This window comes from Heterocephalus glaber, unplaced genomic scaffold (genome assembly GCF_053883595.1).
Source record: "Heterocephalus glaber isolate CG9 unplaced genomic scaffold, H.glaber_assembly_v1.0 deba00001729, whole genome shotgun sequence".
NCBI lineage: Eukaryota > Metazoa > Chordata > Mammalia > Rodentia > Bathyergidae > Heterocephalus > Heterocephalus glaber.
This window is the reverse complement of record NW_028258440.1, coordinates 4,438,848-4,463,489: the sequence shown is the minus strand read 5'-3', so window position 1 is coordinate 4,463,489 and position 24,642 is coordinate 4,438,848. Positions and strand designations below refer to the sequence as shown.

The window sequence follows — 24,642 nt, the reverse complement described above, 5'->3', positions numbered from 1 at the left end:
ACATAGGGGTAGGGGAAGTGGGAGGGGTAGAGAAAAGGAAAGAAGAGAATGGAATCAATATAAAAAAATGAAAAAATGGAAACAAAGTCTTTGTAAATAGACAGGGGTGCAGGGTTGAATGGAGGGCAGGGGAATCGGGAAGAATAAGAATCAAGATATATTACGTAAAGGTACAAATCTCTAATGATGAATGTCATTATATTGTATACCTAAAATGTACCAATAAAATTAATTTTAAAAATCATAGTAGTTATGATACTGTCTGCTTGGCAGAGCACAGGGAATGACCCTCACAAACACTAGGGTTGGAAGTGTGACTCCGTGAAGCCTTTGTATATGTCCCATTCTATTATTAGTCATCAAAATGTACAAGTCCCTTAATCCTTCAACATTGCAATCTTACTTCTTGGGCTCTATTGTAGAGTAGTTCTTCCTTATAAGTACAAATAATCATGCTCTTGAAGGATCTCAGTAGAAAATTTCTCAACCCCTGTTGTTAAAAAGAGGAAGATAAAATGATAGAAGTTATTCTTCTGCAGAAATGACTAGAAAGGTCACAGAAGTCTTCTGGGGTGCCAGGAATGATCTATGCTTTGTGTGAGATGCTGGTTACGTGAGTGTGCTGTTTATGAAAGTTTGTTGGTGTATATCTATGATTTGTGTATTTTTATATACTTCAATAAAAAAGATTTTTAAATAAAACAAACAAAAAACAGATTTGGAAGAGCCTAGGCATTAATGGAAAGAGGACTATACTAGGAAAGAGTTCTGTGTTCCAGCTGCTTTCTGTCCAAACTAGCTAAGGACCTCAGGCAAGTCTCTTGGGCTCAATCAGTTGAATCACTTATAAAAGGGGGAATAATTATATTCTGCTTAAAGACAGTAACTGAGCTAGCTGAACTTAATGTCTTTTTCATTTCTAGGCTTTATGACTGTTCAAGCCATAAGAGTTCATTAAGTTTCTTGTATCTATCCTGTCTCCTCCTTCCTTATTCCCATACACTGGTTCAGGACCATATTTCATTTGCCTGGGCCATTTGAAGTCTTTTTAACTCCAGTTCTAGTAATATCCCCTTACAATTTATGATAAAAACACTTGGGTTACAGAGTATTTTCTAAAAGTACAGCTCAGATCACATTACTGCCTTTGTATTAGTCACTTTCCCATCCCTGGGAAAAAATACCTGACACCCACAAGTTAAACAAGGAGAAGTTTATTTTGGCTTGTGATTTCAGTGGGTTTGGTTCATGGTTGACCTTCTCACAGACAGAAGCAGCATGGTGAAAGGGCATAGAAGAGGAAAGCTGTTCACCCAATGGCAGCCAGGAAGCCAGGAAGCAAAGACAGAAAGGAAAAGCGTGTGTGTGTGTGTGTGTGTGTGTGTGTGTGTGTGTGTGTGTATGGAATATACCTTTCCAGGTCATGCCTCCAGTGGACCCACTTTTAACCAGGGCCCTCCTTCTAACAGCACATTTAGTTTCTGAACTCATCAATGGGTGAATCCACTGATGAGTATAGTGCCCCATTATCCAATTACCTTCCAAACTCATGAGACTTTGGGAGTGCATTTTAGATCTAAACTATAACAGCCTCCCTCAGAAATCTTAGAAAGTAGTGGGGCACAGTGTAGTGTACATAAGACCTGCCATGTAAAAATTTGGGTTTGAAGACTTTGTTTATCTTACCTTCTATTACAATCTGAGTGTACATTACTTCATGTGTAAAATGATAGTATCATTCTCCCTTGGTATCTGCAGGAGCTAGGTTTCACAAATACCAAACTCTGTGGATGCTTTAGTTCTTTATACTTTATAAAATGGCATAATATTTGCACATAACCTACCCATATTCTCCCATCTACTTTAAATCATCTCTAGGCTACTTATAATACTTGATACTATGTAAATGCTAGGTAAGTAGTTGTTATACTATACTATTTATGGAATAATAACAAAAAAATGGTCTATGTTTGGTACAGGTACCATTTTCCTGCCAATTGTTTGATTCACTGTTGGTTCAGTCTGGGGATGTGCAACCTGAAGATACAGAAGGCTGAACAGGTTCATAGGACTTTCCTCACAGAGTTATGGTAACTCTGTGCATTGACTATGCATTAGTCAATGTTTTTCAGGCTGTTCATTCTCGATCAGGGTAATTATGGAGGGGAATAAAAAAGTCCAGATTAGAAAACAGCTTGCCAGCAGAACCACTATCTTTATATATTTCAGTAACTGAAAACAGTTGCTGTCAGTTTCACCTACTGGTGTGTCGAATCCAAAACCACACTTAAACTTTATCAGCCCTGGGAGAAGGCAAAGAATCAAATTCCTTAGCTGTTATGACTACTTGACTTATTCCAATCAAAGCAGAGTACACTTTTGAGCAGTCTGAGCTGTAACACAAAGCTTTCTAATCAACAGACTGGCTGTTTGACAGGAGAACAAAAAGTGAATGGCAACTCTTGCTCTATAGGCTATGCCATAGAGTGGCACCCCACTGCACAGGACAACAGTCTTAATTGATGGTAAGCCCCAGCCTGGAAGATCTGTAGTCCTCTTTGCACACATCTAGTGTAGTAAGAGCTGCTTAACAGAGACCTGGCACAAAATCAAGAGAAGCAGGAATCTTGTGGTTATCCTGCTGAGATAATTTAGAATGCATTAGTCAATGTATCTCAGGCTGCTCATCCTCGATGGGAGTAATTATGGAGGGGAATAAAATAGGCCAGATTAGAAAACAGCTTGCCAGCAGAACCACTATATTTGTATATTTCAGCAACTGAAAACAGTATGTAGTTATGACTTGTTCCCTGCTCAGACATGATGCCAAATTCTCATCCAAACTCAGCTCTTACCATTCATCTCAGGGGGAAAGCTTGGTCCCTGTGGTTGGTTGCAAAAGCCTCATAAAATCGCTCTTAAGGCCATTGTCTTAGACACTTTCTTTTCTTTTCTTTTTTCTTTTCTTTTCTTTCTCTCTCTCTCTCTTTCTTTCTTTCTCCTTCCTTCCTTTCTTTTTCATTCCTTCTTTCTCTCTCTCTCTCTCTTTTTTTTGCTGAGCTAATACACCCGATACTCAAAGTTAAAGGAGGAAAGGTTTATTTTTGGCTCACAGTTTGTAGAGGCTTCAGACCATAATCAGCTGACTCCCGGGTAGGGTGCTATGACAGACAGGCATTGCAGAAGAGAAACAGTTCATGGTGGACACAAGGTAGCAAAGTAACCAAGGGACGTTAGCAGCTTTTTCTGTCCCTTTTACATTCTGTCTATGCTATGGGATTAGGGCGGTGTCAAACCAATCAGTGGACTGATTTTGTAATCACCTACTCTTAATCCTAGCATCCTTAATCCTAGCATTGCAACATGAATCATTCACACACTCTAGATTCAGCCACTTCTGAAAAAGTTCCACTTATGACCACACAAGGCTTTGTGGGGGAAATCTAAACACAAGTCATTAACAGCTACTGGTGCTGGGATGCCCCTCACATTATAAGACTTACATGATCTCCAAAAACTAATCTTGGGGAAAGAAGGCACATTCTCAATTTAATTGCTCCAATGAACTGAACCAAACATCTTTGGACAGATTACTTTCTCTCCTCAAAGCTTCCTTAATTGACCAGAGGAAAGTAGATGGCTTTTTTCACCTCACCTTAATCTGTTGTAAAATATCAATGGAAATACTTCACTCTTCATCCCAACTGTGCACTTGTACTCAATTCTCTACCTGGCAAAGTGCCTAGCACAAAATAGCCACTCAGTAAATATTTGCTATTATTTACTGACTATTCACTAAAAGATAGTACTTTCATAGCATTCAGAACAATTGCAAAAAACTAATTACTTGTGTAATTATTTGTTTAATGATTGTCATTCTCATTAGGCTGTGTCACAGGCCAGGTTCAGTACTGTCTTGTTTATAGCTTACTGCAGTAGCTTAATGCTTACTACAATGTCTCACATTTATTAAGGCTAAATATTAATTGAATCAAAGAAGATCATGTGCTAAGCACTATTTATTCATTTTCTCATTCAATCTTAGGACAGGCCTATATACTTGGTATTATTATCTCTATGCTATAGGTAAGGAAACTGAGACTCCAAGAGCTGCAATAACTTGCTTAAGGTTACAGCCAAGATTCTGAACACATGCCCTTAACAGCTGTTACTCTGCTTTCCTATTTTAAGTCCTGTTCTATTACTTACTAGTTGTAGTCTGGGAAAATTTCCCGCTCTCTAAGCCTCAGGTTTTGTTTAAATCTGTAAACAAAGTATGGAATGCTATTTGACTTACAGATTTGCTGTGAAGTTTACTTGAGTTTTTATATGTAAAGCACTTGGTCATAGTGGTTGGCATACAATCAATATTTAATAAAAGCTGCTGCTGCTTCCATTATTATTGCTCCTGAATCAAATATGCAGAAGAAAGTGGCTGTAGAGAGGGAATGCCACCTGCAGAACTTGCCCTTCCAAATCAGGACATTGCATTTCCACAGCTGGACATATCTCTGCTGGCTTTGTGCACCACTCCCATTGACCCTCACCACATTCCAAAAAACAGCTTGCACATGAAATTGCTTGGCTTAAAATTCAAATGTAAAATATGCAAAATATTTTCAAATTAATTCTATTACACAAGAAATTGCTCAATATGAAGTACTATAACCTACATAGATTAAATTGAATAGCTTCAATCAAGGAAAATGAAGATTGGAAAAAAAAATCAAGACCATCTCCTTGCTCATGACCACAGGAAATTTCATCATTATGGATTTTTACTTCAGCAGATGATAAATGGATATGAGGAAATAGAGCAGCGAAAGAGTAAAACTGCAAATAAGGCAATCTCTTCATTCTGTGTTGAGATAACTAAAGAGGTCAACATTTACACAACCATTTTATTTGCCATCTTTTGGTCTACTGCTTCACAGTATCTCTTCTGTCACTTTAGTTCATAATAAAAGACTAGACATATTCCGTTATAGAATACTGCACATGTCTAACATTCTTAACCACAGTGACCTATATACACATACTTAGTCCTATGCAGCACAGTTAGCTGTAATGGTTTTCAAGACTGGTTGTAGGCTACAATCATCTGGGATGTTCTTAAATAACAGTGACATCTGCTGCCCCAACTGGCTTTCTTATTTAATTGATTCCCAACACTGAGATATAGGGCTCTGATTTTTGTTTGTTTGTTTTTGTGGTAGGTGTTGGGAATCAAACGCAGGGTGTCATGAGTACTAGAGAAGCACTCTACACTGAACCACACACTACCAGCCACAGAATGGGTATGAAAGTTATCTCCTCTACTTACTACTGAGACAAATTACTTAACAACTCTGTGTTTAAGCCTCCTTATCTGTAAAGTGTGGATAGTAATTGTATTGATCTCACAGGGTTCCTGGGGAAATCAAATAAGTTGACACATTTGAAATACTCAGAACAGTATCTGACAGGCTGTGGTGAATGACTGTGCTGAAAAGGCAACAGAGGTATTCTGTGTTTGAAATTCATAAACGTGGAGCCTCTTCACTGTGAGGTGCTTATTGTGATGATACATGAGATAATATGAGGTTCATTCCATCTGGAATTTCTCTCAATTTTATAAATCAAGAAAGAAATCTAAATGTGCCACATGTGTAGCACAGCAACCCCATATCTTTGTACCAACACAAGAGATTGTCACTGCCAGTTTCCCCTCGTATAAAAAAATTCTAGGGAAAATACATTGAAAAAAGTCATTTTTTTTGGAGATAAGGTCTCACTATGTAGTTCTGGCCAACCTTAAATTCACAATGTAGCCCAGACTGGCATCAAATGCATGGTGATCCTCCTTCCCCAGCCTCCCAAGTGCTGGAAATACAGGCATATGCCACCATGCCTAGCTGAAAAAAAAGTCATGATAATCTTAAAAGAAACAGCATGGGCCTTTGGGGCCACTGTACCACCACCACCAGAGCCGAGGAGCACAGTCGCCCCCGGCGCTGAGGAGGAGCCCTCCGGACCACTGTACCACTGCCCCCAGTGCGTAGAAGCAGTGCCATACCAAGTGAGGAGGAGCCTTCCAGGCCACTGTACCACCACCCCAAACACCGAGGAGCAGAGCCGCCCCCAGTGGTTAGGAGGTGAGCCACACAGGTGGAGGAGCAAATACCCCTGCCACCCCAGAAATGAGAAGAGATGTAAACAAGTCTCAAAGCCAGACTTCCAGATCACCTACAGCAACCCCAAAGGGAAACAAGAGAGAACAATCTGATACTCAAACATCTGGATTCCCTGAACTGGCAACAAAAGAGGACCTGGAAAAAGGAAATCAGAAATAATTTCTCAGATAACAGCAGAGATTGTGCCCATAGTGCAAGACATGATTAATAAATCTAGAGAGGACACAGAAAAAAAAATAGAGGAGCTGAGGAACATGATGGAATCCCAATACAGGAAATAAATGGAATTCATAAAACAGATGCAAACAGATTTCCAGGAGATTAAAAACTCCAGTGAAACTTTACCCAGAAGAATGAATCAATGTGAGGACAGAATTTCAGATATAGAAGAAAAGACTGCAATTAGTGACCAGGAAAAGAAAAATTTCTTAAAAATTGTAAGGGACCATGGGAAATCAATCCAGCACCTGCTAGACTATGCAAAGAAGAGTAGCATAAGACTGATAGGAGGTCAATGAAGAAACAGGAGAGAGCGCAGATGACATAAAAATACTGTTCACAGAAGTGATGGCAGGTAACTACCCCAAGCAGGGGAAAAGAACTTGGCACACAGATAAGTGAGGCATATAAGACTCCAGCTAGCCTTAATAAAAAAAAATCTACACATAGGCATATAATAGTGAAGATTTCAGAAATGCAACAAAAGAACAAAATTCTACATGCGGTTAGAGAGAAGAAACAAATCACATACAAAGGAAAGCCCATCAGAATCACAGCAGACATCTCAACGCAAACCATCAAGGCAAGAAGAGCTTGGAGTAATGATTTACAGGACTCAAAGAAAACAGCCTCCAGCCCAGATTGATGTACCCTGCAAAACTATCTTTCAAAATTGATGGAGAAATAAGATATTTTCATGACAAAGAGCACCTTAGGAACTTCATGAATATCAAACCAGCACTCCAAAAAGTTTTAGACAATATCCTAGGAAAAGACAATGAGGAAGGATCACAACCCGAGAAAGCACAGCAGAGTGAATCCACCAGGTACCACAAATGCAAAGGGGGAGAATTCAACAAAAAGAAAAATTCATAACAAAGATAAATCAGTACATATCAGTTATAACCATCAATATTAATGGTCTCAATTCACCAATCAAAAGAAATAGACTGGCAGAATGGGTCAAGAAGCAAGATCCAACAATATGCTGCATACAAGAAAAACACTTAATTCAAAAAGAAACTCATACACTGAAAGTTAAAGGGTGAAATACAATACTCCATGGTACAGGAACCCCCAACAAAGCAGGAGTAGCTGTCCTCTTTGCAGATCAAGTGGATTTCAGACCAACACTAAGAGAGAAAAAGAAGGACACTACATCCTTGTAAAGGGAAGAATCCAAGAGGAAGACATGACAATCATAAATATATATGCACCAAACACTAGTGCACCCAACTATATAAAACAAATGATGAACGGACATGAAAAATCAAATAAGTACTAATACAACAGTAGTGGGGGACATCAATACCCCACTGTCACAAATAGATAGATCAACAAGACAAAACATAAGCAATAAAATATGAGAAATCAATCAAACTCTTGAACAAATGAACTTAACAGATGTTTACAGAGTGTTCCACCCCACAAAATCAGAATACACATTCTTTTCAGCTGTACACTGGTTGTTCTCCAAAATAGACCACATACTCGCTCATAGAACATGTATAAATAAGTGCAAAGGAATTGAAGTTATCCCCTGTATATTATCAAACCACAGTGCAATGAAATTGGAGATCAATAGCAAAAGAAAGCGTAAAAATTTCATAAACACATGGAAATTAAACAACACACTTCTGAATAAACAATGGGTCTCAGAGGAAATAAAAGATATCAGACAGTTCCTACAATTAAATGACAATGACAATACATTATATCGGAATCTATGGGACACAATGAAAGCAGTCTTACAAGGGAAATTCATAGCAATGAATACTCATATTAGGAAAACAGAGCGAGCCCAATTAAACAACCTGATGTTGAATCTCAAACTTCTAGAACAAGAACAACAGAGAAACCCAAGGCTCATACAAGGGAGGAAATTATAAAGATCAGGGCAGAAATCAATGCAGTGGAGACTAAGAGAAAGATACAAAAAAAATAAATGAAGCCAAGAGTTGCTTCATCAAAACAATAAACAAAATTGACAACCCCTTAGCCAACCTTATCAGAAAAAGGAAAGAAAAGGCAGAGATCCATGCAATTAAGAATGAAAAGGATGAAATCACAACAGACCCAGCAGAAATCCAGAGGATCACGAACACCTACTTCCAGAACTTAGATGTCAATAACATGGAAAACACAGAAGAAATGGACAGATTCCTAGATAAGTATGAATCACCAAAGTTGAACGAAGAAGACCTAAAAATCCTAAACAACCCAATATCAATCAATGAAATTGAAAACATAATTAAAAACTTACTAACTAAGAAAAGCCTGGGTCCTGATGGCTTCTCTGCTGAATTCTACAAGGCATTTAGAGAAGAACTACTGTCACTAATGTTTAAATTCTTCAATGAAATTGCAAGAGAAGAAATACTCCCAAATTCATTCCTGGAAGCAAGCATCACCTTGATAACAAAAGCAGAGAAAGACCCAACCAAAAAGGAGAACTATAGGCCAATCTCACTCATGAACGTAGATGCAAAAATCCTTAATAAGACACTGACAAATAGAATGCAGAAGATCATCAAGAAGATCATATACCCTGATCAAGTTGGATTCATCCCAGCGATGCAGGGATGGTTCAACATACGCAAATCAATCAATGTAATACATTATATCAATAGAGCCAAGGACAAAAACCATATGATCATCTCAATACATGCAGAAAAAGCATTTGACAAAATTCAAATTGCATTTATGATAAAAACCTTACACAAAATTGGAATAGATGGTGTCTACCTCAATCTGATAAAAGCCATCTATGAAAAACCAACAGTCAATATCATACTACATGGTCAAATACTGAAATCCTTCACATTAAAATCAGGAACAAGACAAGGATGTCCACTGTCACCACTCCTGTTCAATATAGTTTTGGAAACATTAGCCACAGCAATTAGACAAGAGAAAGAAATAAAAAGAGTAAAGATAGGAAATGCAGTCAAATTGTTATTATTTGAAGATGACACGATACTGTATATAGAAGACCCCAAGAACTCCACCAAAAATTTTCTAGACTTAACCAAATTCAGTAAAGTAGCTAAATACAAGGTCAACACACAAAAATCAATAGCTTTCCTGTACATGAACAACAGACTCACTGAGAGAGAAATAGGGCAAACAATTTCTTTCACAATAGCATCAAAAAACTGAAATATCTAGGAATCAAGCTAACAAAAGAAATCAAAGACCTCTTCTCTGAAAACTATAGCACTCTGAAAAGAGAGATTGAAGATGATATCAGAAAATGGAAAGATATCCCTTGCTCCTGTGAAGGAAGAACCAACATGTTGAAAATGGCCATACTTCCAAAAGTGCTATATAGTTTCAATGCAATCCCAATTTAAATCCAGCAGCATACTTCGCAGACCTTGAGAAAACAATCTAAACATTCATTTTGAACAAGAAGAGAGCCAGAATAGCAAAAGCAATTCTAGATACCAGAAACATGGCAGGGGGTATCACAATCCCCAACTTGAAACTATACTACAAAGCTACTATGATAAAAACAGCATGGTACTGGCAAAGAAACAGACCTGAAGACCCGTGGAACAGATGAGAAGATGCAGAAACAACTCCAGACACACTCAGGCACCTCATCTTCGATAAAGGAGCCAAACACCCTCACTGGAGGAAAGCTAGCCTTTTCATATATGGTGCTGGAAAAACTGGGTTTTAATGTGTCAAAGATTAAAACTAGACCTATATCTCTCAACATACACCAAACTGAAATAGAAATGGATTAAAGATCTAAATATTAAAACAGAAATGCTGAACCGGCTGGAACAGAGCTTAGGTAGAACTCTTGAAGACATTGGTGTAGGAAAAGATTTTATGAACAAAACCTCAATTGCCTGTGAACTAGCACAAACAATCAACAAGTAGGATCTCTTCTTATTAAAATGCTTCTGCACAGCAAGAGAAACCACCAACAGTGTGAAGAGACAACGTACAATGTGGGAAAAAATTTTCACCTGCTGTTTCTCAGACAAAGGTTGACTATCTAGAATGTATAAAGTATTTTAAAAAATTAGACCTCCCAAATTTAAAGACCCAATCCAAAAATAGGCATCTGAAATGAACAGACATTTCTCACACAAAGAAGTAGAAATAGCAAATAAACATATGAAAAAATGTTCAACATCACTGGTCATTCGAGAGATGCAAATGAAAACAACACTGAGATTCCACCTCACTCCAGAAAGAATGGCTGCTATCATGAAATCAACCAATAGCAAATGCTGGCAGGGCTGTGGGGAAAGAGGAATACTGCTCCACTGCTGGTGGGAGTGTAGACTGGTGCAACCACTGTGGAAATCAGTGTGGAGAAACCTCAAAAAACTAGGACTGGAAGTCCCATTTGACCCAGCTATTCCCCTGCTGGGTATCTTCCCCAAAGAATTAAAAGAATCATACCTCAGTGATATATGTGCACCCATGTTCATAGCAGCACAATTTATAATAGCTAAAACTTGGAAGCAACCCAATTGCCCATCAACTGGAGACTGGATTAAAAAATGTGGTTTTTTTAATAAAATGAAGTAGTACTCAGCCATAAAAAATTAGAAACTGGACACATTTATAGCTAAATGGATGCACATTGAGGCAATACTCTTAAGTGAAGCAAATAGGACACACATGTGTAAATACTGAATAGTTTCTCTAGCGTGAGAAACTGAAAGTGTAAATAAGGACTAAAAGGTGTAATAGATAATGTGAAATTGGCAGAAAAGGGGCAAAGTGGAAGGGGAATTGGGAGGGGCAGGGGAAAGGAAAAAGGGAATGGAATTAATATGAGAAAATTAAAAAATGGAAACAAAGTCTTTGTAAATAGGGAGGCATGGAGATGTTGAATGGAGGGCAGGGGAATCAGGAACCACAAAAACCAAGAGAGATTATGTAAAGGTGCAATTTTCCAATGATGAATGTCATTATATTGTATATCTAAAATGTACCTATAAAATTAATTTAAAAAAAAAAGAAACACCAATGTTGCTGGCGGTTGTGGGGGTTCTTGTGTCACTTGGCATCATTCAGTCAGGAAGAGACTTCCATTTGGTTTATAAGGAGGGACAGAGAGCACTGTGGAAACTACTGGGCTTTTGCCCTACCCCTACTTGTTCCTCAGCACAGAAGGGTAAGTCAACTGGTAAGATTAGAATGAAAATACGTGCTTATTCATGGACTAACCTGTACATTCTTGCTCTCAGTTCCAAAGCCCTATAGCTGAAATGACCCTTTTTCTCTTGACACTGTCTTTTAGAGAAAGGCCTGCAGGCCCACCTTGCTCTTAATCTCTAGCTTCCATTAAAGTATGACATAAGCCATCACATCCAATGACCTTGGTGTGGTAAATAGTATGATTTCCTGACTCAGTCTTCTCCACAGATGGGTATCAAGGTACAGATTTGCAGCTGTAGTTGATCATAAGCCTCATTAGACCTCAGGCTCAAGCCATGTTCTTTCATCCTGTCTTATAAATGAAGCTGATACCATATTTTGTTCCTCATGGGTTTTTTTGTGAGTTTTTCCCCACCTCTGTTTGATTCATAACTGAAAACAGAAAAGCAGTATGGTTACTTTCAGGCTTTCAAACCCCAACAAGCAACAGTAATAACTGACACTTTAAAAAATGTTTTCCCTATTAAATAGATGTGGAAACAGAGGCTTCAAACTGGCTTCTGCAATTTATCCCAGGTTAAAAGATTAATGAGTGCCAAATCCAGTACTAAAGCCACAGTCTATGTATAACATACATTACTACCTGTCTGAGTATGCTGTTTTCTCTTATCAAGGCCAACGATGCCCTTGGAGACCCTAAGGAAAAGAATGGATTGCCTTAACTTTACTAAAGTAACAGAGAGGAAAACAACCTTCCAAAATTTAAGATTTCCCTTACTCTAAAACTGAATTTTACTGACTTAAGCTGATTTTTTTTCCAGTCAAGTCTACTCACCAGTCAAGAAACTAAAAGATCACCTAGACAAAATTATGCAATAAAGTTTAAGTCATCAGGAAAACCATAATTATAAATGTTTTCCTATTTGGATTGAGTGGCCTTAAGGGTGGGTTGGGATTGGGAGGAAGGCACAAACTGTGCACTACCAAGTAATCAGGTATTACAAAGAGTTTTTGCTGAGCTGCCTGCATTCAGTAATACAGAAGTGATCCCCTCACAGCATTTCCCAATCTCCAAGTCCTTTCCTATCTGAAGATCAAAGGGCCCTGGCAGGTGTCATAGCCATAATGGTTACAGGGTGTCATATACCATCCAAATAGCTTGTTACAAATCATTTAGTTATTTCCATGGTGGAAGTCAGTATTTCGGGGTTATAGATAAAAATTTCTCCAATAAAAATGAATTAATTACCTGCCACAGCCCTAGCTAATTTGAAATGACTCTATACATCTGGCAATAACTACTTGCTGCTTTGCCATGAATTAACCATGTGATTTTAGACAATTCCTTTCTTTGGGTCTGTTTCTCCATTTGTAAAAGTGATCAGGTTAGACACAATCATCTCCAGTTCTAAAATACTATGATTCAACACCTACCATAGCCTCTACATTACCTCCATATAAGGCTAACTTTACATTTTATGTCTGCTAAGAGAATCCTAAAGACACTAGTACAGTAAAGTCACAAAAAATCATTACAAAGCTATTTTGATGACTGGGGCAATTTAAGAGAAATATATTTGCATTTTCCTATCCTGCCTCTTTTGTGCCACCCTCAGTCTCTTCTCCCTCAGAGAGCCCCTGGAGATGAAAAATTTCACACTGAGTTTCTATCAGACCTGAAAAAGAAAGAAGTCTGCTTATTTTTTTGGTCCTCTAGTTATCAAGATAATGGTTTTATTTCTTGAAACAGTAATCAGATAAAAATGTCCAAAGGACTAAAGAAACTGAGTAGGGCTATTAGTTTATACTTTTTCTTATTTTAATTCCATCTGAAGGAATAGACTCTTCTTGCCTTTGGCAATATAATAATTCAGCTGACATGCTAGAAATACCACACTCCAAGACATAAAATGGTATTTTCTCCCTTTAAAAACAATCAATGCTTTCATTTTTGGACTTCAAAGTACATGTGAAATAAAAGTCTCAGCCTGTGAGTCTGAGGTAAATCAAAGGGCTGTGTCACAGAAAACTTTCCTGTCTCATTGCCCTTCTTCTAGATAAGAAAGGAAACAAAAATACTCTAGGCAGATGAGTGCTCATCTCCTTTTATTTTTCTCTTCCAAGTGACATTAAACAACTTCCCCAGTAATCCATACCAGTATAGTTATTCCTTGTGTCTGACCAAAACTCGTTGCTGCTCTGCAGGACCATTTCCTCTTATTAACTTAGCCTCGGCACTATTGGGATTATTCACTGTCTCTATATTGTTGAGTCTCATTTTGACTTCTAGAAATTCTAAAGGAAATCTTGAGAAGTGAGTCAGGATGTCTGTGATCCGGATTAGATACTTTCTAGAAGTTCTTATTTTAATGTAAAATTCCTGGTGATATCAGTCCAACTTGGTCAAAGTTGTTTTTCCTCTCTGGTTATTAGTACCTCATCTGTAAAATGGAATGAGTGTGATGTATTTTAAGAGAACGAATCACCACCTTGATGCAAATTTTATTGAATTAAAGAGTATTCCTAGAGATCTTGAATTTGCGATTCAATCATTATCACAAATGGAAAATGGTTGAAGATCGTTCTTTTCATAATAAGATATTCATTATTAATATGAGCTTTGCAATAATACTTAGTATTGGGCATTGGGTATTTAAGTGCAAACATATCTTTAAACAGGCCTATAGAGAAAAGACAATGCAAATAGACATATCCACTTATGGATGTTCATTTGGATATCATAACTATTCCTAGTTAACTGTGCACTCATTTAGCAAGCTGACATTTTCTTTGTCTACTAGTGCACCCTGATGTTGCTTAAAACAAACCATTCAATTTTTGTTATCATCCAGTTGACTTTATTGACACATGGATTCTTCCACTTTAGTAGTTGGTATCTCTGCTTCTGCAAATCTAGCTGGCTCTCAAACCAGGAGGCAGATAGCATCTTTGGGAGAGGAACCTGGCATTGTGATTTTACATGAAGCTAACAATCTTGTATTCTTTTGCCATAGACTACCACATGAATAAATGCAGTTACTGATATCTTAGGGAATTTGTGCATCTGTAGCTGCACTGATGAAATATTTCCAAGAGTAAAAGTTGAAATGTCAGAGCAAAAATACTCTGAAAAATTCTGAGGTCATCTTAAGATAAAAGCTACAAAGCTGCTAGATCCTTATAGAAGTTTGTGGCCTGATTACTTATCTAATCCTGATTATTTAGACCTACCTCAGCTAGAGGCAGAACACCCAGGCTACTCACTAGTTTCCCTTGGGCATTTACGAAATGTTATATGGTAATAGCCAAGGATGCCATTAAGACCAGGTAATCTTTTGGCAGGAGTTGTTTTGTGGCTGCTCTATGGACGTAATTTCACAAATGTCTGAGTTTGCCCTTTAGTTAATCAATATCAGCTAATCAATATCAGATATTAGGTGCCAACTTTTGCACAAAATTCTACCTTAGAAGTGAAAAGAAATTAATAGACTATAAGGGCAAACGGAAATTCTTCAACTAAATATGTTATTAATTGATAAATATTTCTTGAGCATCTACTGTAGGTAAGATACTGTATCCCTATTAAAAGACGTGTGAATCAGGGATGCTTCCAATAATGGGTGATGACTGAGGTGAAAGACTAAGAAGACATATACGTGTAACCAATATGGATAAACAAAAGTTCCACGTGGTTCATAATCAGTTTCAAGTGATTCACATGAATATAGTGACCAAGGGATTTCAGAGGTATAAGAGAACACTTCTAAATAAGATTATCCAGAGGCTTCTTGGAGAAGATGGGGCTTTTGCTAGACATGGTCTGTTGGATAAGATTTTGGTGGGTGAAAGTAAAATGAATGGCATGAGAAAGGTACTGAGATAGGTGAACACAGTAGCTTTGGGGAAAGGTAGCTGACTGGCTTAGCTGAAACTGAACACTTGTTTTGGGCAGTAGCAGATAAAGAAAGGAAAGGTGAAAAGAAGAAACTATGGCATCTCAAAGTTTGAAGAGATCCATAGGGATTATCAAATCCAAGCTCTGCTCCTCTTATTGTAATCTATTTATGTCCATACATACACAAATTTCCTTATTCTGCTACCGGTATTTAATATATACTTTAGTAATGGGGCTAAATTCCTACTATCAGCAGACATAGTACTATGGCATAGTACTTAGGAATAAGGTTTGAAGTTGGAACCTTGGCTAGATAGTTGGAACTTGCTAGATAGTTAACCTTGGATAAGTTTATTTAACTGTTATTTCTTAATCTATAAATATAGGTATTAATACAGTGAAGGGAGGAAGAAAAGGAGAAAGAATGTTTAAAGAAGACAGAAAATTAAAAACCTGCAAACCATATTGCCAGAGGTGAAAGTAGAGAATTCAAGGAAGGAGAAGTTGTTAAACAGCATCAAATAAAAGAAAGAGGTCAAGATGGTTGAGAAGTCCCAAAGGCCACTGAATTTGGCAATATGGAGGTTCTTAGTCCATTTTCTGTTGCAATAACATAACCTGAGATTTATATCTTTCTAAAGAAAAGAGGTTTATTTGGGTCATAATTTTAATGGCTAGAAAATGCAAACAGCATGGTGCCTCCATTCGGCTGGACTGCAACATGGCAGAGAAATGGAAAACAAAGCTGCCATCTGCAAAGAAGCATGTATACAAACAAGGAAACAAGAGAATGAGGAAGGGTCAGGGTCTCTCTTTTGTAACAACCTGCTTTCCAGAACTAATCCAGTTCTGAGAGATCTAAGGACTCAGAGAGATCAATATTAATCCATTCATGAGTGTGGAGCCCCCATGACCTAATTACCTTCCATCAGTCACCATTTCTTAAAGGTTCCATCACCTCAATTCTGCCAACACTTGGGAGCAATCTTCTAGAATGTGAACCTTTGGGGGACAGACCACATTCAAACCACAGCAGAGGTCACTGGTGAACCTTAAGAAAGAAGCTTTAAGCCTGTAATCCCAACACTGTGGGAAGCTAAGGCAGGAGGATCACAAATTTGAGTTCAATCTCGGCAACTTAGTGACATAACAAAATCTTATTTCAAAATAAACAAAAAGGGTTGGGGATGTAGCTCAGTGCAAAAGGTCCTTGGTTCAGTTCCCAGTACTGAAAAACAAAACAAAACAAAAACAAAACAGCTTTAGTACAAAAGGAGGAGGAAGTTTGTAGAAAAAGGGCAGTGTAGGAGGGATGGGAAGAGAAGTAAGAACATCCAATGAGGAACTGGAGCTTCAGTTAATCTTCAGCATCAATTTATTTTCAATGAAAGAGAAGGAGACAGATGGCTTTGATTCCATAGGGTTACAGATTCAAGAGATTCAATGGCTCCATAGTATCTCAGCTTAGAAAGGAAAAGGCTGTTAGCTCCTGTAAGAGCTTCCAGCCCTAGCTTCCTCTTTGCATGATGCAGGATATGGTGACAAAGAGAGCAGTTCCTACTCACAAAACACCTTGCCTCTTTCTTTTGTCTAACACTGCAGAGGAAGAAAATAATATTACAAAGCAAGCTGCCCATTTATAACATCACAAGAATGCCAGCAGAACAATGACAAGAGACTCACTGTATAGCAAAGCCTCATTAATTTGGACTACACTAATTTGGAATTTGTGGTAATTTAACTTGGGCTGGAGTTACCTTTGTGCTGCTCACAAAGAAAGGGTTCACTAAGCAAACAGTGTGAATGAGATTTCAAGAGAGTTAATTTAGCCTTCCAGGGTCTTATTTCACCTATTTTAAAGAACATAAAGTTTTAAAAGAATTTCAGCATATTCATTATTAGAATGTAAATTGATTCTGCTAATTATAGATTAGTGTAATCTGCTGTTAAAATCCTGTATCTGCAACAGTTAACTTTGCTCTCATTGAATATGCTCATTAGAAATAAAATGTCAATTCCTTAAAGTTAGTTCATAATTCAGATAATGCATACCCTTTTCCCCACTCTCATGAGTTAACTACATTTCAGGAAGTATTACCCTAAACTAGTGCATTATTTATGAATACAGACAAAAACTAATAAGTGACCAAAAAAGGCCTTAGAGCAGCCAAAATAGATGTTTTAAAGTTGATGTGATAAATCCCACACACCCTATCCATGGCAGATTCTACAGACAACTGGCTTAGCTCTTAACATAGTACTAATCTGACAAATCAACTGAAAGAGGTGGAGAGGTTGGTTTTTTTATTAATAAAGTTCACATTGGAAGTACACTGAGAAGAGTAAGAAGAGACTGCATACAGGAAACAGGACTTGTATAAAATGCAACTGTAATAACTACAAAACTACCACAGTCTAGGATAATTTAGTGTAGAGGTAAAAAGCTTATATTCCCTAGTAAACCATGAAAGCTGTAATAGGGTATTAGAATGCAGTACAATAACTAATGACTGGAATTATGCCCCTAAAGATCAAACAGAGATAATTATATTGAATATATCTCTTACAAAAGAAGATAAGTTTACACACACACACACACACACACACACCCATAATAGCTAACCAAAAAATGTGAAATATGTTGATGCTTAGAAAGACAAGGTTTATAATAGTATCATATAATAATTATGATAATAAAATAATAGCAACATTTACTAAGTGGTAACTATGTATAGATACCATGCTAAATACTTTAACCACATCATTTCAACTAATTCTCTGAACAATCTTAAGAGGTAGGTTTCATTATCACTTCCATTTTACAGTCAAAGAAAGAGAAGCTCAGAGAAGTTAAGCAACTAACTCCAGGCCACAGAGAGAGAGTCAGGGTTAGAACTCAGGGCAGTTCCTTGGCTATCCATCATGTCTTTTCGGACTCCAGAAAATACAGCTCCTTTTTTGAGGGCTCCATGTCACATAGCTAATGTTTACTGTATTTTTATTTTCCAGACTCATATTTAACAAACATCTTGATTTATGAGAAGAAAGAGAAGAACTCTGATCTAAGAAAAAGATATGTTATAAACTCCCTCCATTTTATGAGTTTAAAGTAAAGTAAAGTTTTTGTTTAGTAAAAACAAAAATGAACCATCTATTGGGCCCATCTGAAAATCTCACATCAGTCTCTATATATCAGAGATTCTATTTCCAAATGAGTAACCAAGAAACTAAAAGATGGCATTTTAAAATATCAAAAGATCAGTTATTATAGGGTTCTATTGTTTTCTTATTCCTTCTGGAGAAATTTAAGATGCGAATAGGTCAATGGAACATATGGGCTGGGGGGAGGATTGCAAAGGATGGTAAAAATTCAGTTGGCTGTTATAGAGAATTTAGGAGAATCTGTTTGCCAGCTGTGCTAAGAGAATTATAAGAGCATAAAATACATGTAGGCATGGTATGCATTTGGAGGGGCAGAGGTGGAGGCAGAAATGTATGCAGCAGATAACTGTTAGAAGTAAATTGAGGGTAGCCTGCCATATGTATATACAAAGACAAATGCACAGTGGAATAGTCACTCATGCAATACCTTCTACCTAAATTGATGCTCTTTATTCATCTCTTGTCTCAAATCTACCTATTCTTCAAAGATCATTTTAAAATGTCACTCCAGCCATGAAGCACTTCACAATGCCTAAACCTAAATCAAATTGTACTTATTTTTGCTCCTAGAAGTTTTTTGCCCCTTACACATATTTACCACAGCACTGACAATATTCTACCCTATTATTAGAATGTTCCTATATATGCTTCCCTCTTTTCATTCTATCATGAAGACAGGGAACTTTCACTTCTTTAGTTTCTACAAGTCCTAGCCCAGTATACACCATATACTAGGCTCTGGGAAAATGTTGACTCAATAGCACTGACTTAAGACAGATTGTTATCTCCTAGCTTACCTGAAGGAGTATTTGTTCTCTTTCTTTTCTTGCTTGAGTCCCCTCCATTCTCAGTGAGGCCTTCTGTGACCAGAGGACCACTGGCACTACCAAACTGCAGGGGCTCGTTGTTGTTGGCAGGGTCAAAGGGCAGATGGTTCAATCCTAAAGAAGAAAAACAAATCCAAAGTCCAGACTCCATTAAGGACTGGGACCGTCTCCAGATTTCTTACATGAGCCACTAGTGGAAAACCATTTAGGTTTTCGGAGCCTAGGTGTAACAGGCGAATTCCTTAAAGACAGTTGCCCTCTGCAATTTTTACAGATCTTGTTTAGAAGAATAGAATTAAAATATAAGAGGGTGGTTCTTTCATTCGTTAGAGGCTTCCTGTTACTGTGGAAACTTAACATTTTTGACCACAATCTAGCAGTTGTTTTTCTACTTCTTCCTTTAAAAAGAAAGGACCAGCTGGGCACAGTAGCACATTGAGAGGCTGATGCAGGAGCATTGTTTGAGCCTCGGAGTCAAAGGCTAGCCTGAGCAACAGAGCCAGGTTTTTAAAAAAGAAAAGAAAAACAAAGAAGACCTTCTTTAAGGTGTCAGTGGAACTAGCTATTTTCTTCCTTTTAAAAAGCTTGGCATTGTATTCCTTGGATTATCTCCTGGCATTTTTCCATGATCTCATCACAAAGTTTGTTGAACTGATGCAGATACAATTAGACTGATCTTGGTATCAAAGTCACATCCAATGAAAGAAAACATAGAGTTTTCTAAAAAAAGGAGAAACCGCAACTGGATGGCAAATGAAAAAAGAAAACAAAGATATAGATATATCTTAAGTTGTTTATTTAGTCACTAGAGTGATGGGAAGTTAAGACCCAGGTTTGAGTGGTATTAATCTGACTTCTTCAAATGCTGTTAATAGCACGGTCACTTTACTAGGCAGTGTGACACAATATAAAATGGCAAAAGGCATTTTCTACTCTCCAAATCTTATACAGTTCAGTCAAGGGTGAGTAGAGATAGTTTCTTGTGGCAGTAGCACCTGAAATTTCAAGTGTTCCAATTAAGAGTTCACGAAATGTGGAATAAAAAGCTTTTTTAAAAAAGCCCCAAGTAAAGACATCTCTTTAAGTCTTTTTATCCACTAGTTCTATAATGTCAAAAGGGAAATCGGGTTAGCCTGACATGGTTCATTCTTTAACCCCCATTTTTCTGTGGCCATTAGCTGTACAATTCTTAAGGTAATGTATCAAAATATCAATAAAAGCTTTGAATCCAGTTAGTAAAATGTCAACCAAATTTCAGTAAAATGAATGCTAAGGTTTTAACAAAATGACTTCACATTATTGTTTTTTTTGTTTTGTTTTGTTTTTGGTACTGGGGATCAAACTCGGGTCCTTACACTTGCAAGGCAGGCAGCAGAACCACCGAGCTAAATCCCCAGCCCGCACTATTGTTTTTTAATAAAGAGTATTCACTAGCTAATGTTTTCAGCCCACATAAAAAGTACAGTTTCTTCAGCAATCACACTCCACTTTGAACACATCCATTAAATGTCCTTTGGGACTTAAACATCCATTCTTTCTATCATGTGATTAAAGGAAAGAATAAAACTTGATACTGTATCTTAAGTCAACTATTCACTGTATCATAACTGCGTCCTGTTAAATCTCTAACATGACTAGTACTAAAGAAACAAATACCAATAGCTGAGTATTAGAAAATATTGATGTCATGACAAGATACTATTTTCAAAGAAGATTAGATTTTTATATTATTTACAAATAAAAGTGTTTGTTGCACCTGAGTAATCCCAGAGCCAAATATGTTTAGTGTACTGTTCCAAAACTTCCCTTGGCATTTATTTCTGCAATATCATATCGATCAAAAGTTCCTTGAAGATAGAGTAGTACAGTGGAAAGAGTCTGACAGTTTTAAAACACCGGTATTCTTTACTAGCTAGATAGTTTTTGTCAAGTCATGTAATCTTAGTCTTAGTTTCATAATGTTTAAATAAGAGTGATAAAACTGCATATAGGGTTAGTTCAAAGATTAACAAATACATGTTTATGATAATTATATTATTCTTAGTGAATTAAAACAAACTTTTCTCTGCAAGCTTGTAAATTTTTCTAAGGAAGATATTTCTTCCTCCCTTTAACTCCCCCACAACTATATCCCTTGTGTCTAGCACCATGCACATAGTGAACACTGAATCAATGAATTAATCCTCAATAAGCAGGAGTCGATGACTCATTACATTAACCCATGTAATTAGAATAAAGACTTGGCAGTTGATAATCAAGAATTAATGCCATCACTGAAAAGTTCTGATGCTGATTGTAACAATAATACTTAAAATAATTGGATTTTAAATGTACCTCCATCATTTGAGTACTATACTGTAGGATGGGTAAGGTCCTGATTATAAGGAATGCTCAGGGATTAGGAGGTTCTGATTAATGATTATTAATCATAAAAGTCTTTCTTATTTTGTCTTGCATGTGATAATTTTATAGAATATATTAATCCATTTTCCTGCCTTATTAAGTAGTTGACTGAGGATCTTACAGTGCTTCAGAGCTATGACCAATAAAAGGAGGCTAATAATAGACCTAAATTATGGGGCTGCTAAAAATATTAAATAAGATCATATATGTAGAAAATTCTGCAACCTATCTAACACATAGTAGATGTTCAATTAATCTGTACAGAGAGAGCGAGAGAGAGAGAGAGAGAGAGGGAGAGAGAGAGAGGGAGAGAGAGAGAGACAGAGACAGAGACTGTACTGTCTGAGGCATGACCCTGCTCTCTTACTTCCTGCTTTTACCCAGGCTACCACCACTTCCGTTTCCTCTCAGGGTGAACTAGGTAAGCTATCTAAAGCACAACCTGAGTGCTGGAACTGAATGGACATGGCAGACTCAATAAATATTAACTACTACTGTTATAAGATTGAATTTCCATTTTTAATTTCTTAAATTATTGATGTATAACAAGAAGAGATTGATCTTTACTAGCTAGACGGTTTACTAGCTAGAATTTACCCTGATGCAAGGATATATCCTACTTTCCTCATTGAATCTTTTCATTGCTGTATGTAACTTTTTGTAAAAGCTGAAGGAATTCAGGAGAAGAATCTGTGAAATTAAAGGTATGCAGTCATCGATGTCTGACTATAATATTGTTTGCTCTTTACTTGGTCCCATATCATAATGTAGGGGACTTAAGTATTTTATTCTTCACAATAATGTACAGATCTTTCTGATACTGAATAAAACTGAGATTTCAAGTACTTTCTGTATATTCACCTCCAAGATCCAGATATGTAATAATCTTGGTAATTTAGCACAATATCTCACCCTTGATTTGTGAGAAAAGATTTAATATCAAAGAGGAAAAGACATCTTACTCAGCTGATTAATTTAAACACAAATCCACATTTTACATTACCCAGGACAGAAGAGTCTGCAAATATTTATAGTTCAAGAGCAAGGGCTACAGAGATAGCAAAATCCTACATCACCCTAAGACAGCACCAAATAAACCAACAACAGTAAAGAGACTCACATAGGATCTTTTCTGTGTTATATATATGTGGTCCATGACAAATATTATTTTAATTGAAATAGCTACATTAACATTATTTAAACCCTACAAAGAAAACTACTACTTTAATTCCAGGAATTGTTGGTAAAATTATAATGATCTACATAAAATATTAGCAATTACCAAATTATAATTCTTAACCAAACTACAGAATTTATCTTTAAGTCTCTGATGGAAGAAATTCTTATCAGTTTCTACTAATCACAATGAACTAGGATGAACTAGAAAATACTAGATTTGAAAGAAATTTTTGAGGGTATTTATTATCTAGTTCATTTTTCTGTGTTGTCCAAGAATTTTTATAGAATGCTTAATAGGGCTCAATCCCTGGGCACTTCTTTGCCTAGGGCCCATTTCTTGCCAAACTCCCAGGCACTCAGTTGGCTCCTCTCACCTTTTAAAAACTACCACCTACTCTATTTTGTGTCATTCCTTTTTATTTCCCCCATACTGCCAGTGGTGTACAATGCATTTTGTTGAATTACCTTGCTTATGTCCCAGAATAAACACACAAGATGTCTAACTTATAAAAGATTATACTGATAGTCATTGCAAGAAAAACAAATGAGGAGTAAAGACACTAACAGAATAAAGTCAGAATTTTTCTAAAGTCTCACACATTTCCTGCAGCCCCTGCCCTTTTATTTCTGAGGATAAATTTAATAAAACATTGTACCATGATCATTCTTTTCCATCACGTCTAGTCCCCTTATTCCCTAAGCTCACAAAATTTAGTTTGTTCAAACAGAATCACAAATTGATAAAATACAGATAAAAAACATTAGTGTTATAGGTTTCTGCTATTTCTGTATCATATGCTCACAAACAAACCCATGTTATAATGTAATCTTGTCTAAAACCAATTTGACTAGTGTAGACAGCTGACCAGCTGTTATTTCACGTCCTGTCAAACTACAGATTATCTAACTTCACAGTACACATAAGGACTCTTTAGAAAGTATGCGTATTGGGGAGGGATGGGAGAAGTGTCTTTGGAGAATGATTATTTCTCATCCAATGGAAGCAGGGGGTCAAACATCTCAGAATGATGTGTAGTTCTTAGTGAATACTCCAATCTGCAGGTCAAGGAGTTCATATGCAATGATGTCTGCCGTACACATGCAAATGATTCCCAGTCTTTGTGGAAAGCACTGAAGAATTTTCATGATTCTTGTGAAAGAAGATCCATGATCTCTTTATGCCCAGCTGCTATAACAATTACTGTCACAATTTACTTTCCTGTGCTTTCTACTATCAGGCCAAATTAGGACCAACCTTCATAATGCAATCTAACACTTTTAATGATTGCCCCAGGTTATAGAACTGAAATTTGACCCTGTGGATCCATACCATATCTTATTTGCAGCTGCAGCCCACAGACTATGTAGTCATACCACAAAGAGACATAATTCTACTGTGGATCAGTTCTGTTTAAAAATAAATAGGGTCGGGGCTTTAGCTCAGTGGTGCCACCACATGCCTCGCAAGCACAAGGTCCTGAGTTGGATTCCCAGTACCAAAAACAAAAAAAAACAAAAAAACCCCCAACCATCAAAAAATAAAAACAAATAGTTAGCAAATGCATGCTAATAAAAATAAAGATTAAAATTTTTTAAATCAATCAGTTGATGAATCAATCCATCAATATACACCCAGGCATGGTGGTACATGCCTGTA

General features: G+C 37.0%; 1 protein-coding gene across 14 annotated transcripts in view; it reads right to left on the bottom strand.

The window, feature by feature from the left end:
- Nucleotides 1-24,642, bottom strand: part of Enox2 (ecto-NOX disulfide-thiol exchanger 2) — a 344,879-nt gene that overhangs the window by 190,085 nt on the left and 130,152 nt on the right. For 10 of the 14 annotated variants that reach the window (XM_087199818.1, XM_004860065.4, XM_021240587.2 and 7 more), the window contains one exon: nucleotides 19,374-19,517. The exons of the other annotated variants lie outside the window; for them this stretch is intronic. Coding sequence is in view for 3 of the 10 variants with exons in the window: in XM_087199815.1 (XP_087055941.1) it covers nucleotides 19,374-19,517 (144 nt within the window). In the remaining 7 variants the exon portion in view is untranslated. Of the gene's footprint in view, nucleotides 1-19,373; nucleotides 19,518-24,642 lie in introns of those variants that run through there. 14 annotated transcript variants of the gene reach the window in all.